The following is a 19,003-nucleotide window of genomic DNA, read 5'->3' as shown; positions in this document are numbered from 1 at the left end:
ATAAAAACGACAATATTCTTTTAAATCAGGTTAACTATGCAAGGTATCAAGTACCTGCAGCTCCTGCTGAAACAAAAAACGACTGGAACAAGTTGGCTCTTTGCAGAGTAAAACCCTTTGTTAAACAGCCAGTGTAAAGAAAAATCTACGTTAACCATTTCCAGAACACGAACATTATACTGTTATTTTAAACTTTATATCTGGCCCAGGGACAGACATTCTGCAGGCCTCCTTGCTGGCTGCATGTCTTTGTTCTCATGGCTGCACTGACACAACACAATGCCTCGCAGAACAGACTGCACAGGTACAGCCCCAGTGAAGTACTATGGGTAAAAACTGGGCTTTAAAAATATGCTGAACACTGCTGCAAGAAAGCACTTTCCTTACTGGAGGAGTCCTTGTGAGTGCGCTCCCCATTTCCCTTTTCTGCCCTCAGCACCTTTTCCAGCTTCTTGCAAGCAGCCACAACCCTGGAAATGACACTGTACAACAGAAGAAATCACTAAATGAAATACCTCTGATGTGTTTTTTTCTCCATAAATGGACTAATTCAGGACTTAATGAAACTGAAGGTACCATTTGGAAGCACTCCAAAGACTAAACAGATAGGCCAAGAGACACTTTTCTGTTTTAGAGTGCTCTGACAGATAACACATTTACTCATGTCTTTACAGCAAAGTAATTTTCCCCTGTCCCTTCATCTGAGCAGGAAAATTCCACTAATATTCTACATGTGGTAGAGAAAAACAAGTGAACTTCTTGCAAAGCCTGCAATTTGGATATGTTTGCAAAGACTGGCAGAAAGTACTGTTGTTTTAGGACATGTCTGTGTCAGTAGCAGCATCTTACCTCTCAGCACTGATTTGAGGTTCAGTTTGGCTTGTCTGTGCAGGTCCTCCACACAAGCTGGTCTTGAGGAGGGCAGGAAGACATTTTCCTGCTGGTGCCATGGAGCAGTGTAGTGCACAGTCCATCTACTCTCTTCATCTAGGTTGGAAACAGCTGCAGAGAGACACAATAATAAGAAAACTAGATGTTATTGCAGTTAGCTCTATCAGAAAATCCCACAAGTAATTTGCCACACGTAATCTAAAAACGAAAGAAGCCTTGTTTGCCACCATAGACCCATCAAAATACTCCTTAGAATCTCACTTTGTGACAGTTAAAAAACCCTTCCTTACATTTCTACGCTAAAATTAGTTCTGTAGGAAACACTGTTTACTCTTCCCATTTTTATACTTGCTGTTTTATTTACTCTAAACTTGAAACTCTGTTTTCCCCCTCTCTAGCTCAAACTCTTCGAAAAGGAATCAGTTTTCCATTCCCTGATCATGGCAGGTGCTGTGCAGTGCAGAATAGCTTGGCTCAAAGGTGCCCCTGGGAATACGACAGCCTTCATGAGAGATGACAACAGGTTCATTTGTATTGGGAAACAACCTTGTCTGACCTCCTGCTTCCTCACACCAGAAACAAGATTCCAGTGAAGCAAATAAATTAGCTATGCTCCTTTGTCATGAGTGGAAAGCAGACATAAACAAAAGCAACTCCATGGACAAATACTCCTCAGAGCACAACAGCACTGAAGAGGGCTATCTCTGGCCACCTCTTTGCACTCAATACAAATGTAAAAATAAAACACAGATCTTGTTCAAGTTCAGACAGTCTAGCAATGAAACAGCCAAAGCACATACTGCCAAGATTTGTTTATCATATATGCTTCCCAAGAGACAGCCACTGCATTTTGTTTCAAGTTTATCATCAATAAAAACTTATACAGTTGAATAGCCTTATCCCCCTACCCTGCTGTAAACAGAAAAAGGGCAGTTGGGGGTCATATTTTATGATCCCTCAGGCACCCTTTGGCCTTCAGCCAGCATGCTGCACATCCTTGCTTTTTAGCTCTCCAAAGCACAAAAGGACACTACAGATGTGCCGCCTTCCAAGCACCTGCCCTGCTGCCACAGCTCCACTGCTCCCAGCCTTGCTGTCAGCTCTGCATCTTCCTTTTGCCGCCTCTGCTGCTGCACTGCCTATGGCATCACTTTGTGGTTTGTCTGATGCCCTTGCAGTAGCAGAGGTGGTATGTTAAAGCTGAGAAGCAAAAAGAATGCAACAGCCTTCTGTCATCTGAAAAATTACACTTTCCTTAACACTACTGTGCATCTGCTGGGATCATTTCAGATTGAAACAATTAGCATTCTTAAGGAAAATAAGCTATGTCTCTAACTTCAAAACATAGCTACAGCCTAATGCTCAATGCCTGTTCTTTCCTAAACGGACTTGAGGTAGAGGGGGAGGTTCCTAACTGCTTCCCCTCACTTATTTTAGAGTAGTTTCAGACCTCAAATGGCCTGAAAATGGGTGCCCTCATGTCTGTGTCTTGGTCCTGCATCCCACCCCCTCTTCTCCTAAGACATTCTGGTTGCCCCAAGGCAGATACACATTCAGCTTGTGCCCATTCTTCCCATTCTTACTAATCAGTAACCTCAATCACAAAAACCGGAGAAGTCATCACCTACCTGGTTACAGCATCAATCACCCCCATCTAACAGAAAGTGACACTTAAAGTCAGTGAAAGACACCCACACCATCCCCTGGCTGAACCGGTGGATGGGGAGTGGGGTAAGGCTGGAGGAGGAAGAGGAGGAGGTAAACACCTGCAGCCAAGCCCACTGTCTGGCTGAAGCCCTGCCACAGCAAAATTAAGGCTTACTGCTCGTCAGATCAATAATGGTCATCAAAACTGGTCAAGAGAAGTGGTGCGCACATCTGCCAACTACTCTTTCTAGTGCGATTTGTCTATCCTTCATGACTTAAAGGAAGATCAATGTGATTTTAAAAGCCACTCTGAAACCAGAACATCTTTAAAAACAAACCTTGGTCAGAACAAACTTTACGTAGACACCTCAGCGATACAAGCCCATAGCCGCATAAGCAGAGACAGATGTCTGACAAACCACCACGATACCACGACACGCCGGCACACCCTGCCTTGTCACCGAGTCGCCCATTTCACACCGAGAACTTTGGCCCCTTCAAAATCACCGTGACAAAGCACTCCTAAAGCGACTGTGTCTCAAAGCAGAGGTCCTAAAGACCCTCACAATGCTGCCTCCACACACTCCACAACGAGAAACTATTAAAAGAGTAAGAAAAACGTAAAAAGAGACTGCAAGAAGCACAACTGAAGCTGAAGGGACCTGCACTTTCCTTCAGAACTGGGCTGCCTCCTGAAAGTACAGCGAGCACACAGAACTATACTTACTCTTTCTCTTGAAAAGTTTCATGAGAGATTTAAGCTTTGTGTTGATGAAAACCACCATTTTCAAGGTGCTGAACTGCGATCCTGGAGCTGAAATCCCATAGAAAGGAGGAGATGCAGAAAGGTGACTGCCACACTGAACCTGCTCAAACTCTGCACACCAAATTTCTCTTCTCCACGTTTCTCCCCTCTTTTTTTTTCTGAAATCACTTTAAATATGTGTAGAACTTTCTGACAGACGAAATAATTTACAATTCTTTAGCCTGAGTTTCTCCTCCTCGCATGTAACCCTGTGGGCTGAAAACAGCCACTTCCAACAAGCAAAACAGGAGAAAAAGCAGCCCGGCTGTTATTCTCCTTTGCGCAGGACGAAAAAGATCTTCTCCCTGTCCACAGCAATTACTCCGCTCTTGTTCCTCTCCTTTCCTCCGCTCTCCAAGTTCGGCTGCTCCAGAAAGTCCCGAGTTGGCAGGTGCCCGCTCTCCTTCCCATGTCTCCAGCCGCTGTGCCGGCGGAGCAGCAGGAGATCCCGGCACCTTCCCTGCCCCCGCCCCCTCCCAACGCACCTCCCCGGCAGCCCCGGCCTCCTTCCAGTTGCAAATGAGTGTTGCATTTTCGTGCTAATCAGGATGCTCTGCTTTCCCTCCGCTCCCATCCTTCCCTCACCACACCTTTTTTTTTTTTTTTTTTTTTTTTTATTTTCACCCTCTTGCTCCCACTTTTTTAAGGATCCAGAGCTGCGCCTTAGCTGGCTACACCACGCAGTCTCGGCTCTGCATTGCCTCCCCTTCCAGTCCCACTGCTCCACCCGTAGTCACTGCCACTGCCCGAGACATTCAGCACACTAATTTCACATATTGAATTTTATTCAGTTGCACTCCTAATTTATTCTTATTAGCGTCATCTTAGACCAGACACATGGAAAACAAAATCGAGTTATTTCTGGCTAACAGAGATTCTGTTATTCATCAAACGAAACTTGTGCACGGAGATGAAACAGCCCAGCTTTTTGAGATGCGCATTTTATCCTCATGTCTTAAAAAAAAAATACATCTGTACAGAGGTCCACAGCCATCCTTCCTAGGAATGAACTGCAATTTTGCAGAAGTTAAAGAGAAATTTCTAAGCACCAAATGAATGTGCTCAGCAGGGCATGCCCTCCGCATAATGTTCAGGCTCAAGAAGCAAGCCCTCCTCACAAAGCAAGCTTAGGAAACCCCCTCGAGTGAACAATGAAAAGGATTTTTTTCTTCAGGAAAAAGAAAAATGCCAGCAGCGGGGGGCTCAGGCTGACCCAAAGCTGCAGCAGACTCCAGCCTCTGGAGCACAGCATGTAAAAAGCAGATGCTCCACAGGAACTTCTAAATTTCATCAAACAGTTGAGACCCAGCACTGTGAAGAACAGACTGTAAATGAAATCTGTTCATCATTCTCAGAACACAGTATCATCAACATTTTATCAGTATTTTCCAAATCCAGAAATTTTGCAATTGCAACATGGGCTTGACATCAAAACTACCATGAGCAGCAGGTCTCTCCAGCAGCTGCTAGTCCAAGAGGCATTTTGACTGGCTGAGCTCTGCCAAAGGGACAGAAGACCCTTGTGTCATGGCAATGGCAATGAAGGCACCTCTGCTTTTTGCACTGATTTCCATCTCGTACCTTACACAAAAAATTACTCTGGCATGAAACTCTAATAAGAAGGTAACTATTTAGTGCTGGTTTAGAATTAAATATACAGTAATACCCCTGTCAGACATTTACCATCCACAAACCATAAAATGTGTGCTTGCTGGACACACATTGAAAGTGAGTTTAGAGTGATTCTATTTCTAACTCCAGCTACACTGCCATCTGAAAGCAAACCAAGGCGATGGTGACTCCTTGTCTATTGTGGTGTCGATCTTTTTAGGATGTAGAAGTGCCTCTACCTACCCATGCCTCTTCCTTAGCATGTAGGAAGGGGAGCACGGGGAAAGGAAACAGTTCCAAGCTATAAAATGATGGAGTCTGGGCTGCTGGAAGTGAGACAGTCTGTTCCAAAGGTGTTTATGGAACTTCAAAAGTGCCTTGCAAGCCCTAGGAAGCAAGACCTGTTACCTTTTCATGGTCAAGCCACTGTGAATAAACATGATCCTGGGTACTTTGGGCAGCTTGGAATCCTTTTCATTTCACCCCGGGCTACAATGTGTGCCAAGTGTAGTGTGCTTTTTGTTATTGGATCTTCAACCCACCCTAGAGCATTTCTCCTGCCTGCGAACAAGCACCTGATCACTGTCCTCTACCCCATCTCAGCTCGGAGGCAGACATTCAAATCCAGCAACAAACAATACCTTAATTGTTGTCTGCCTTTCATCCCACTCCCCACCCCGACCCTGCTTCCACATACCCTCAGGTCATGCTGTTAAAGAGGTCAGACATCAAAAATGGCTATCATGAGGGACTACCCCAAAGGAAACACGGTCTGGCTACTCCTATCTGGAGTTCTGAGAGTCTGAGCTAGTCCAACAACAACAACAACAAAAAAAACTCTTCTCCACCTGAGACAAACCCACTGACTTCCATAAAATTCATCATGTTATCTCAACCAAGCTTTGTGTAAATGCTTTTCCTGTCTCAAGAAACTGTCATCTAACAGCAATTCTCTGAGAACTTAAAGCATGAAATGCCTGCACTCCTCTGCACTTAGCCACCTTACATCGAGAAGAGAAGGAAAAGATGGGGCAGTTTGAGAAAACTTACACTAGCTACTATGCAAACAAAGGACTTCAGCCTCAAACACTGCCAATCCACCACACAAACTCACAAGAATTTCCACCAAACAACAAGAACAAAAAAACCCCACCTAAAATTAACTTGATAGAATAAAATTTAAAAGCTTGTTAAAGCCAGATAAACCCAGCATGAACAGTAGGTGCGTACAGTGTGATCAGTTCTTTACATGCAAATGACTCAGAGACAAGTAGCAGACTGAGGAGACCTTGCTCTGTGACACACTTACTACTCCACCTTGGGCAAGTTAATATTAACACACTGTCTCAGTTACCACATCCTTAGAAGAAAGGATCACGCTGCCACATAAGGACCACAGAAATACAGAGGAATCAGGAATATCACAACTAATATAGAAAACATGGAGAACAAGGTCCAGTAAATGTTAGTTTTCACTTCACACTGGATGGGACTGGTCACAAAGTAAGGCTCAAGAATCTTCATCCTAAAAAGTCAGGGACTGGAGCAAAGTAACTTGAGAGGTGGAAGTAGCAGTGTCAAACAGCATCCTCAAAATCACAACTGTGTAATGAACTCATTAGCAAAATGCTTTTTTTAGTCCAACTATAATAGTTTTTAATCCCTGAGTGGTTAAACTGATTCTGAGTTTCTAGTAGAGGCCGCATACATGCAGAAGAGAAGTAGAGTGGCTGCTTGCATGTGGCATGCCTGAAAAGCTGTAAGCATTCCTTCACTCCCCTCCCTGCTCTATCCCCTCTTTAGAGGGGCTTTCCATCAGCATTCTCTTCCTAATTACCAGCCCATGCATATATATGCAGTACAAAATTTAGGAAATATTTAAGTTAAAAAAAAAAAAAACAACCAAAAAACCCCACAAGAATAGTTAAAGCAATGCTTTCCAGCTCCCTCCCACAAGTGAAAACAATCTTAACCATTTTATTTTCATGAATGAGAGGTAAGCCCAGCACACGATATATCAAGTTAATTAAGAGAATGATGCATCAAACCACTAAAATGTACCATCATCTCAAAACCTAAACTTCAAGTTGCAGGCCTTAGCAACTTTATCTGGACAATGGAAAAATCCTCCATTAAACAACTGTGTAGCATTTATGACATTTTAAAAGGAAAGAAAAAGTAAAACTGTCCATCTGAGCTGGAAACTAACTGCATTGTGAGAGCTCTTCCAGTGAGTTTCTGTTTAATGTACAAAAGGGAAAGTGGAAACGCTGGCAAGCAGATGTACACAAAACAATTAAATCGATGCCTTTGCTTTTACAGACACGTCACTCATATGCTCTAAATAAGTTTCCACTGTGCCATCCTACAGCAGCTCACAGGGAAGAAGCTGTTGAAGGGCAGTTGTTTCCAGCACGTCTGCAGGAATGTGTCTGTGTAGGACATGCTCGGGATTGCTCCCTGCCACCCCCAGCCACCCCCCCTGAGCAGCTGTGGTGTCCACAGGGGTGCAGCTATGGAGTGATCCCCACGCACCCCCTCCCCACACTGCACAGAGCACCCAGGCATCTGCAGGGCAAGCCTGCAACTGAGCAGGGCTATTAAACTCCTTCCTGCAGGTCACAAGGCTCCTGCCTGCCTCAGACTAAGACCACCCAGCTTTGAAATCTGCACTTTTACTTCTAAGTGAGATTTCTATAATGAAGAAACACCAGAAAAGCCAAATGCCTCAGGTATTTTCAAAATTCACACCCAAGCTTTGTGCCTGTTCTGGCCACCTTCACCCATGCTGTTAACCATTTGCTGGTGCCTAAATGGACTCCTTGCAGAGCACAGGAGTCAGTAATTTATGGTCAGAATGGGTTTCTCCCTCCCCGAGATCCCATCCCGGCTGGCCCTCTCCCGGCATCTTTCAGGAGAACAAAAGTGCTCCCTCCACAAAGGCTGTCCCGGGCGGCACCGCATTCAGCAGCCCCCAGCCCCAGCTCCCCTCGCTCACAATGGCCTCTTTCACGGCAACCTCAGCCTTGGGGAAGCGCGATACTGCCCCGGCTACTGGGAAATTACAGTTCACTGAATCTGGGATCAGGAGGAAGAGGAGGAGAATGCACAGGGGAGAAGGAAAGAAGAAGAAAAATTGTTTTATCCTAAAGCCACCACAACAACACACCGAGAAGGACCCATGCCCCAGTGCAGGGCCAGGGGAGTCAGGACTGAGCCTGGGCCTGTGCAGCTATCAGGGGGCAGGTACTGCTGGAAAAGAGGGTACCCGGCTGTGCCCTCCTTTATCCAAGATCATAAAGGATTATGCCTGCAGGCTCTGGGAAAGGGGCTGCCCGGCGGGGGCACAGGGAAGAGGGGGCAAGATGAGAAGGAGAAGCAACACAACCTAAGCCAGAGAGGACAGAAAAGCAGCAGACTGATTGATCTGATGATCCTATTTAGGTCACAGCACAATAAAGCTAATTCATTCCTTTAACAATTCAAAACATCTTTCCACAGGATCCTCTATCATGCAAACACGTCGGCAGAAAGAAAAGGCAGCTTTGGGCAGGGCTGCTGGCAGACAAAGCAGCAGTTTCTTTTGGTTAGAGCATCTCCCCACACAGTAATGGCACTCAGAAGAACAGAAAACATTTTGTGAATGTGCAATTTTGTTTTATTTTAAATTGCAGGGCACAATCCTTTTTCCTTTGGCCATTTCTGAACCCCAGTTAAGGCAACTTCAGCTCCCAGAGAAGAATTTTTTTAATCCCTAGGGAACAGTACCCTTTTAGGATGTCACCAGGAAATAGTCTCAATTTAAATACCAAATCTACCTGAATGCTCCTGTGCTATGGCTTACCCTCGAGAACTGACCAAAACTGGCAGGGGCAAGTAAATTAGTCTTCAAAATCTTGACTCTTACTTGCCCTAATAATGCACAACAGAGAAAATCATTCTCTTCTGAATTAGTGATGGAAAAAATACCAGGCAGATAAGTTTGCAAGTCTTCTCATTCAAAGCATCCTATAGGACGAGGAGCAAAACCAACAAAACCAGACTGCAAAAATTCCATTTCTGAACTTCTGTCCCAAACAATCTCCCAGTAATTCCGTCTTTGGCAGCTGTGCTCTTGGGCATCCACACTAATATCCAACAGACATTTTCAACTAATCTCAGTCTGCATTCTCCTTATGGGTTTCCTGAAGGGGACATGCTTCCTACTCATTCCACTTATTTAAAGATCACAAGGAAGAATTTTTGTAGCCTATCTTGGCCTCCCTGCCCAGCACTGCTCTTCGGCATGCTTTTATTTATACACAGATTATCCTGGTATAAGGGGTTACAAATTCTTCTATTTTTTTGGCTTTCTGCTGACTCTCAAAAAATTCTGGGTGGGTCTCATTTAAGCTTGGAGGCACACTTTCTTAAAATTAGGCATGTACATTCTTGAGATTCCTATAAATGAAAAAAGTTAAGCTCCTTGGAAAATACCAACCTACATAGAATCATACAACTGCTCATGCCAAAAAAAAGCATCAAGCACCCATTTACTGTCTTTCACAGCAACTTGATAAAATGCTTTGTTCATTAGAAATTTTCAAAAATTTTACCTGAAAAGTCTTGTCTGCACAACACAATACTAAAATGATGAGTAAAAGTAAAGGCTCACAAAAGTGGACATTTGCTGTTGCTCCTAAAGCCCTAAGATTTTTGACAAAATCTAAAAACCCAGGTGTGTTCCAATTAAAGACACAATATACGCTAAAATAAAAGTCTCCAAACTAAAGTAAGGCATTGAGTTCCTGTAACAGTGACCTATTAATAATTACTGCCGGATTCAGCAATGTGTAGGGAAACAACTGCACCAAAATCTGTACCACAGAATCCCCAGAGATTGTCTTTGGCTGACCATGGGCATATGGATCTCAGATGTGATCAAATACCAAAAGACTTTGAAAATGATTTTTAAGATTATATTTGTGTGGTCAGCATCTTCTTATCAAAGTCCTCAATAAAACCAAATGAAAGGACTAATACTGTTAATCAGTTAAACTTTCAAAATTTGTAATGTAAATACCAATGTAAATGGCACTGGTTTGATTAAAAGTTTCAGAGATCTGTTATTAATCATACACAATCTAGAGGCTCAAACCTCACAACATGCCATGGTGGATCAGCACTAATTACTGAATAATAGTTGTGTTTCTTTGAGTAGCTAGTAAAATGGCATCTAACAGTTTATGTGATGCTGAAGTGATAAAGGTGCCTTGCCACTAAGCATCTTCAGAAAGCACTAAGCACATTGTCTACTGTGCATTTTAGTATTGTGGCAATGGTTTCTATAAATAAGCATGTGTGAGCAACCGGCAAACAAAAGAATCACAATGTAATCCACAAACTATTAAAAAATGCAGATTATCTCCCCTCCCGCTTTCTGTCTTCAATTTCTGCCTCCATTTCCTGCCAGACAGAAAAGGAGTAGATCGCTTGCTTTTCCTTCAGGATTCCCAATGCAGATACCTACATTTCTTCTTGTTTTAGAAAAAATAGTTATTCCTTGCTGTTTCAATCCTTCATAAAACCAAGAAAACAAAAGAAGTTGTAACACAGCAAGGGGTTTAACATACACTATTTAAAATGAAAGATACCATTCTTAAATGCAAAAATGTCTTTCGGTATCTTATCCCCACCAAGCACAAAATACGAACTGCAGAGAAGTTTGCATTTTATTGGAAGAGATGAAGTAGAAGTTGAAGAAGTGTAAATATAAAACTTGAGATGGCAAAGGCTAGTTTAAAAATTGTTTCTCAAGTGCTTTCACTACTTGTATCTGAAAACCTTTGAAAATGTACAGTTATAGTACCATCACTGCCTCTTCAGCTCTGAACAGACCTCGGGCTGTGTAACCTGACATCATGTCTTCAGAGTAACTTGCTGCCAGTGGTGAACTCTCACTTAAAGGCATCTGCAATGCAAGCATGCATCCACAATTCAGATCAGCAGCACATAAACTAAAACTACCAATTTATTTTTGGATGAGCTTCTGAATGGATCATCCCACTAATAAGACATACACTACAAATCAGATTTCCAACACTTAGCTGGAGACAATACACAAATACAGAGACAATTATGCAGATATAGAAATAAACTTCTGTGTAGAAATATCATGGATTTTCCCACACAGAAAAGAAGTTGAGTAAGTTTCATTCTTGAAACTTTCCAGTAGCTGTTAAGACAACAGAGGAACAAGACAAAGAAATATCAGTAGTTAACTACTACTAAGCAAACAAACCTGCCACCCCAAGGTAATTGATAAAACTACTTTGTATCCCAGCAGCTGCATTTCAACACTGCACAATATTCCAGATTCAACTGTGAGGTAAAGATTGGTTCAGAAGACTGTTAATCACTGACATATGTGCTATTGCAGAATTGAAACAGGAGAGCATTTTTCATTATTAGTCAGTCAGAAAAGAGAAGAAGCATGGTATTAGAAGTCTGGAAGAATCAGGTGTGAAATTTTACACCAGCTCCAGGGCAGGGCTGACCCCTAGAGCAGAAGATTCCATTTAAATGTAAAGGAGATAGTAGATCACAGTCAATGTGAATAAACCTTCAGGAAAACCAGTCAACAAAACCATGGCAATGTTTTCCCAAAATTGGTATGTTATATGCATGAAAAAGCAATTGCTTTTTCCCATCCTGATGGATAATGACACAAGTAGTCTTGACTTTGGCACACACTTAGGATGCTTTGATGCAGCATTAAAAAACTTCAATCCCAATTCACCTTAGACAAAAGCACCACCTAACAGGATCCCTGCTTTGCCATCATGCAAGGAATTGTCTAAGCTGATGCACCAAAACTCAATTTACATCTTTGTTTTTCAACCATAGCTGGTTTGAAGAACATACCTGAAACTACAGCCATTAAAAATACCTGACACATCCACAATGACTAGTATTCTGTACAGAGCACATATCCGGCTCCAAGAACAAATAAATTAAAATACTGAATTCTTATAAGGCATGGAAAATACTCCTTTTAAACTTAGGGTAATCAGCATCCTTCTTCTCTTTGGATTAATTAAATCTATCAAGAACAGGGTAGCATCATCAGGGAAAAAAAAACTGTGCTCACCTTCAACTACTGGACATAAAGGAGTGTAATTTCCTTTAACATCATTAATTATTTACCCTAACACTGCCACCAGCATCTGCTTGGGGATCTGCTTGTCCCCCCCAAACAGCAGCCCACTGATCCTGGTCTAAACATAACGTTGTGTTTGTGGCAAATGTCTGACAAGCAGAAGGAGGGCCAGGTTGGTTATAAGACATTGAGAAAAACTATGAGGGATCATTCAGTTAGGAGGTGTGCCAAATCTGCTTTGGAGATGCTACCTAGCTCCATGTTTAAATAGCCCTTCTTGGAACACATCAAAAACCACTCGGAAATGGTTTTATAAACTTCTGTTGATGCCTTTGGGCAATGATGAATGTGATCTGCAACCCCTGTGTGGGAAACTTCACTGCTAAATTCCTCATCAAGCCACATAAAGGACAATGAACAAAGGACAACACTAAACCAGAGGAGGAAAGGTTGCCCCATAGTCATTGTGGCTCGAATCAGAAGTCAATCAGACAGGGGATGAGACCTTTGGGATGAGCAACACATGGCCACAGACCCCACAGAGAGCAGCCAGCTGAGCATTGCCATGGAAAAGACATCACAGATAACTTGTCTTTCAACCACAGCATTTACAGGTTTTCTGTATCTTCTCCAGCAACGCTGCTTCATGCTCAGCTGGTGGGATCAGCCCTCACTGGTAATCCAGTCAGTTCCCAGTACACTGAGATACAATTTCCAAACAAATGCCAGGAGCTGCAGCCTAACAGCCACAAGCAGTGTATTGGGGAATTTGGCCTTTAAATTAATAATGGTCAGGCCCCAACCTGCCTGCCTGAGTAGAGAAGACATGGGGAGGCTGATACAGCACCCTTATGCAGGACTGGAGAGGTGGCATAATGGGGTTTCACATTTTTTATTCTCTTCCAATGACTTCAAGTCAAAACTGGTCAGCTCACACATCAGCACTGTTTCTGTAACTGCTGTAATGGCAGGCACTGCTTGCAATCCAAAATTCAAGCTGTGCCTTTCCAATCATGCTTCATCTCTATATTCCAGACTCCACACTGCTATGTATTACAGCACCAATTGAGACATAATTGTGATGAGCCACCTAAAGCATTTTTCTTATTTAAAAAACCCCCACAATAACCCCTTTGTCCCAATTTCTGCTTAGGTGTAAAGAATGTCATCATTATTGTTTGGGTTGCACTGCATGTTCTTAGACTAGATCAGATCCAATCTACCTCTCAACTGCTTATTAGCAATTCCTTAACTGTGTGACTCCTTGTGTCTCCTTTTACACTTTCCAATACAGTTTGAAAAATGCTTTTATGGAACAATATCTTAATTAAAACAAAGCCTCCGACTCTCTCACTTTCTTTTAAACTAGCCAATCTCTCTCAATCCCAGCTTTTCTGAGAGATATAGGAAATGCAAGCAAAATGCCATCTGTTGGCAATGAGAGGGGACTAAGCCTTTAACATTGAAATATTCATTTTAGAAAAGCCAAGCAAAAATATTTAATTGACTGACAAGACTGAGTTCTCTAAATCACTGTAGATTCCAGGTCCAGTCCTGCAATTTATTTCACAATAGTCATATTTCTATTTGATCTGCCATTAACTCATATACTTCTTTTCTAAGAAAGCAAAGAGCTGCCCTTGGGCCTTCCTCATATCAAACCTGCTCACCCTTTGGCTTACAAATTGTAACATGGGTCTTTACTTTCCTTTCTGAAGAGAAATGAAGGGGAAGGTAGAAAAAATAAACTCAAGGTAAGCTTTGAGGACTTTTTTAGGTCTCAGTCCAGTAGGCTTTCTTTGCATGCATCATGTAATTTGTCCCTACTGCACATACCTGCCTGCAGGACAGTGCTGCGTGGAGGCAGGAGACAGCCACCCCACAGCCCTGCTGAAGGAGATGCTCTACAGACCGTGATAATGTCAGACTGGGGCTGACAGGACAGAAATCACTTCATGTCTACTCCAGCCTGCACCTGCTGCCTGACAGAACTGCTGCACATCTGCTGAGAGTGACTGCTGCCTGCACGCAGCAAAAAGAAAGAGGAAAAAAAAAAAGAAGTTGAGGGTATTTTTCTCAAGTCTCACTTCTAAGAAGATAAATTTAATATCATTAAATATCCTACTAGGTAAAGTGATGCCCGTTAAATGCAGTGGGCCAGGCCATTTGCTTTTTGCTGTAGGTTATTTTACACCAACCAATCCTCCTATGGCACGGTTTTTATTTTTCATTCTAAGAAATCCAGTTCTATTCAAGACTTACTGCCAATATTCAAAAAGACTACGTACTTGGAGCAAAATTGCATAAAATATAAAACCCAGCAAGTTTTTCACTCCTCTTGGATCTTCCAGCCTTGCTCCTATGAGAAGTGATTCCAGGCAGCGCAGGTGCATCCATCGGCACAGCATGCAAACAAAGGCAGATGGCCACGTGCCAGCAGGGCAGCCTTCTGCAAATTACCAAACAAATTCAATACCAACTTGCACAGTAGTATTTTCACAAATATGCAGTCACTATGCAAGACACAATTCTTTCTACTCAAATCCCTCTCACTTTTAAATACAGTAATTTACATGGGTGAAAAAACCCCCCAGATTTATTGTAAAAATCAGATTGCATCAACAAGCTCCAGGCACCCTATCATTCTAAGACTTGTCCTCTACAGACACCACTCTGCCAGTTCATTTTCTCTCTTCCATAAGTAAGTAGCCTTCACTCTACTCCACTGTTTCCCACATGGTTAACATGAATGTGGCAATTAATATGCAATTAATAAAATGGTGTGATCAACTGCTTTTGTTCACAGCAGCAGCTGGCCTGCATGTTAGAGTGTAATTAGACAAATTAAGACATACCGCTTTTGTTTGTGGATGGACTGACAGCATTGCTTATGCTTAAACGTCACTAAGCCTATTGGCATTTGGGATTATTTTAAACTTGTCTTTTTTTTATTAACACTACAAGGTATGAATAAACCAGATTTATATGCTATGAGCTCCAATGCCAGCAAAGTGCAAGTCTGCTTTACCTCTGAGATGTTTGCACAAGCAACTGAGAGTGGAGGACAGAAGTGATGTATTTCAGAGAATGAGCACCTTTTAAGTATCACAGTGCATAGGATGGAGCACATGGCTCTGGACGTGTGAAAAAAGCAGAGTTCATCTACAACTGTATCTAAGCAGAGGTTTGAAAATCTTGAAAATCAAGCAACACAAGCACTTGTCAATGATAGGTTAGGACTTGGAGACAACAGAAGACTAAAAATCTGTTGTAATCTATCAGACTTTTAATAACCATTTCCTTTAAAGAATGCCCTTTCTGTGGAGTTTCACATTCTCCTTACCACGTTTCCACTATAATCTGATCTGATTTTCTTACAGCATTCAAAACCATTTATTGACTTCACAAGCAACTTGCAGTGAGACCTGGAAATATACTGTATCCAACATCCATAAACCCCAGAAGCTTTCATCAAATTAAGCACTGAAGAACCTACTCAGTGTACCATTAACCACTATCCTCAGCCACAGGCTTTCCAATCTTACTTGTTTCACATGTGAATTTGCATTTAAGTTGCTCTACCTCCTTAACTACAGCAAATTATCCCTTGCCTCAGTCATAAAAAACACTACACAAAATATGTCTCTGAGCTCTCTATTTTTTCACACACCTGCAGGAATACCACACACAGCTTCTTCACTGCTCACAGGCAGAGAGGAATGAAATGTCCACCACCAGCACCTCCTTGCAACAGGAAGCTCAGGTTCACACCTAATAGTGAGCCACCAGGCTAGCCAAGTGTTTTCTTTCAGCAAGGAAACTCTGGAAGACCTTCATATTAATGCTAGTGATTCACTCAAGTGTTTTACAAAAACGTAACATCTTTTGACCCATCGTATTCCAAGTTCTTCTTCATCCCTCTCTTCATCCACATCACTCTTGCATTTGATTCATGGAAAGGCATAGGAGACCAAGTGCTGGACACCTCCATGGCCCATCCAGATGAGAACAGGCAGGGAGGCTTGTTTTCTATGGAGCATGCAGAGAATGTGCAGCAAAGTGAGTAAGAAATGCAATACACATATAGAAACACACACCAGAAGAGTTGTTATTTATCCAAGACCTGAAGTAATTTTGTCCAAATGGAGATGTGCCCCTGTTTTGCAACATTACTGTGGCTTGTTTTAGCCAAATGAACAAAACCTCCAAAAAAGCTCAGCTGTAAGACAAGACATTAAAACAAGACAGCAAAAAGGAAGAAGGGAGAGGGGAATTCCCACATTTTCTAGACATGCAATAAAAATTATATAAAATTTACTTTTTCTTTTAAAAACAAACCAGTTACTAGCTTTTTCTGGTGCAATGTGATATGTCAGCTGTTATGGTATGAGCTGGACACAGCAGATAAAATTGGGAATGAGGGTGGCCAGTCACTTGCATGAGGCTCTGTAAGTAGCTGTCCCAGCCATTCACCACATAGACTGAGTCCTTGTGTCACTTAGGGCACGAAAGGCCACAAAGGCTTGCTTAGTGCTCCACATGGCCCAGAATTTGCAAAGATGGAAAGCAATTCAGCCTTTGTTTCACACTGCTAGATGAGAAAGCAAAGAATGAATCCTCCCAGTTTGCAAAGATTCTGGCATCCTTTTCTTTTTAGTATAACATCCTTTCCTTATATAGGGAAATATCTCTTAGCTTTTGGAAGAGAAACCTGGAAAAAAACCATCGTGAACAGTGGATAATAAAATATCCAACTTGGTTCACAACATCCTATTAATGTATAAATAGATCTAGTTATTATTTCAAATGTAATGTTTTTTCACAAAATACAAATAACACAGGCAGGTCTCAGCTTTAGATATGAATAAAGAAGAAGAAAGCATTCTTTCATGAGCTAGCAGCCAACAAAAAAATCCCAGTAACTGAAGCCACTTGTTTAACAAACATTAAAAGTAATCTGATATTGCCACTGGCTTGCTCCTGCATCTGTAGAAGACAGAAAAAACTCAAAACTCCTTATCAAAACTTTATCATCACAAAAATCTGGCAAGAGCATACTGTACCTTTAAACTTTGCAAATTAGATAAAATATCAAGTGGCAATGGGAACTACAAGAGGCAGGTGATGCTCTAACCAGGAGGAGGTGACAGCCTCCCACAGCAGCAATCACTGCTAGCAGTCTCACCGCCTCATATTTCAATTCACCAGGCATTTAAACCAAACTAAACTAAGCCCCTGACATTTTTGCCAAACTTGGTCAGTGGAGTATCTCAGTTTAACTTTGCTGCAGGAAAACCAGTTACCAAACACTCAGCTCCACTGGAGTTTGTATTTGTGAATGAACATGTGATGGTGACAGCCCCAACACCACTGTAATACTGCTTTTCTGGCAGGCAGACAGGCTGTTAAAGGATGTAGTGCTGCACTCTGGCTGATTTTAATCCTACGTTGTCTATTTGCACTCAATCTGACAGCAAAGAACAGCAGAAGAACAGCATCACAGATACTGGAACAGGCTGAGCTGGTAATGCAGAACTTTCACTTCACAATATGACTAATTTAACAGTTTTATCAGAATAATTGCAAAGCTTAAAAAGCCTTCAAACCCTAAAATGGTAACCTGATTATTATGGCTGCTACATCACACCACAAGTATTTTGATTATTGATTATTTGGTAGCAGGAGCACAAGGACTACTGCTGCAAACTATTGAGATCACCTCAGTGAGGATGCCCCCCCCAGACCATGAGGAAGTTGAAATAATTTGACTGTATTATGTTTTCAAACAACCCTAACACTACTGGGAACATTTTCGGTGGAGTATATCAGCACTGTGAAACCTCTCCAAGTGCAGTTCTCATGATGCTGGATAAGGACCCCAAAGGGAGGCCTTTATCAACAGAGATAAAGCCCAGCCAATAATCCCCAGCTGTGCTCTGCAGTTATCACTTGACCTGGTCCCAGAAAGCACTTCCACCCTTAAACACTTTTGTTCCTTAAAATAAACATTAACAGAGTTTAAAGTGACAGAGACTCTATACTCCAAGAGAAATAGTACCTGTCCCACCCATAACCATTTTAACTGATGGCTTAATTACCCTGCTATTCTTTTGTTTCTATGGACCGAAAACGAGTAAGAAAGGACCCAGTGGGGCAGAGCTGGTGCCCCACAGTCTACACACTTGTACTGTGGTGGGACACCACCACTGAAGCACTAGAGGTTCTCCTGGGAGGAGTCAGGCCAGAAAGCAGGGTGACTGATTTTTGTCATTCACTGTTTCAATGAAAAAAATTCATTGGAACTCTGATGATTTGGAATTCAGAAAGAATAAATAAAATGTATAGGGTCATACCAGGTATCAGCAAAATTCAACATAAGGAATACTGTAATAAACTTGGTCTGAAATATGTGAAAGTTCATTGCTAAGGACAAAAAACTGCATTAAATAGCTTTTAGATCACAAGTCAAATAATTTAATCACTTATGTAAGTGTTGTACTATAGATCAGTGAAATTACACACATGGACACAATTGTCAAATATCTTCTGAAAAGTTTTATAATTTCAATTCAGGTGCATTTTAGAGAGAAGGGAATGCTTTCCCTATGGACAGCACAAAGAGGGAGCAGGGATTTCTGAGTACCTTACCTAGGCTCCTCAATCCCATTTCCACACTCTGGAGAAGCACATTCAAACAGAGTGGTTGCTCACAATGGTCTGAGCAACACCTCCGAGGGCACTACAAGAACCAGCTCTGAAAGTCAGTGTCACAACTTTGTAGGAATGAACTAACCCGCCATCCAGCAAGAGAGACAAATCCCAAAAGACATATACACACACCCAAGGCTATCTGGGGCATGAAGGGCCATATCCTCCTCCTCCTCCCAAAAAGCATCCCTGGAAGCTGTTTC

At 42.1% G+C, this 19,003-nt stretch overlaps 1 protein-coding gene across 14 annotated transcripts in view; it reads right to left on the bottom strand.

Moving 5' to 3' along the window:
• Positions 1-19,003, bottom strand: part of NHSL1 (NHS like 1) — a 180,379-nt gene that overhangs the window by 54,176 nt on the left and 107,200 nt on the right. For 12 of the 14 annotated variants that reach the window (XM_085575313.1, XM_085575304.1, XM_085575305.1 and 9 more), the window contains exon 2: positions 850-1,002. In XM_085575313.1, the coding sequence (XP_085431439.1) occupies positions 850-1,002 (153 nt within the window). Of the gene's footprint in view, positions 1-849; positions 1,003-3,265; positions 3,848-19,003 lie in introns of those variants that run through there. The other 2 variants (XM_085575311.1, XM_021553105.4) reach the window with 2 other exon arrangements.

This window comes from Lonchura striata, chromosome 3, assembly GCF_050655825.1.
Source record: "Lonchura striata isolate lonStrDom1 chromosome 3, ASM5065582v1, whole genome shotgun sequence".
Lineage (NCBI taxonomy): Eukaryota > Metazoa > Chordata > Aves > Passeriformes > Estrildidae > Lonchura > Lonchura striata.
The sequence above is the reverse complement of the archived record's forward strand: the minus strand, read 5'-3'. Positions and strand labels throughout refer to the sequence as shown.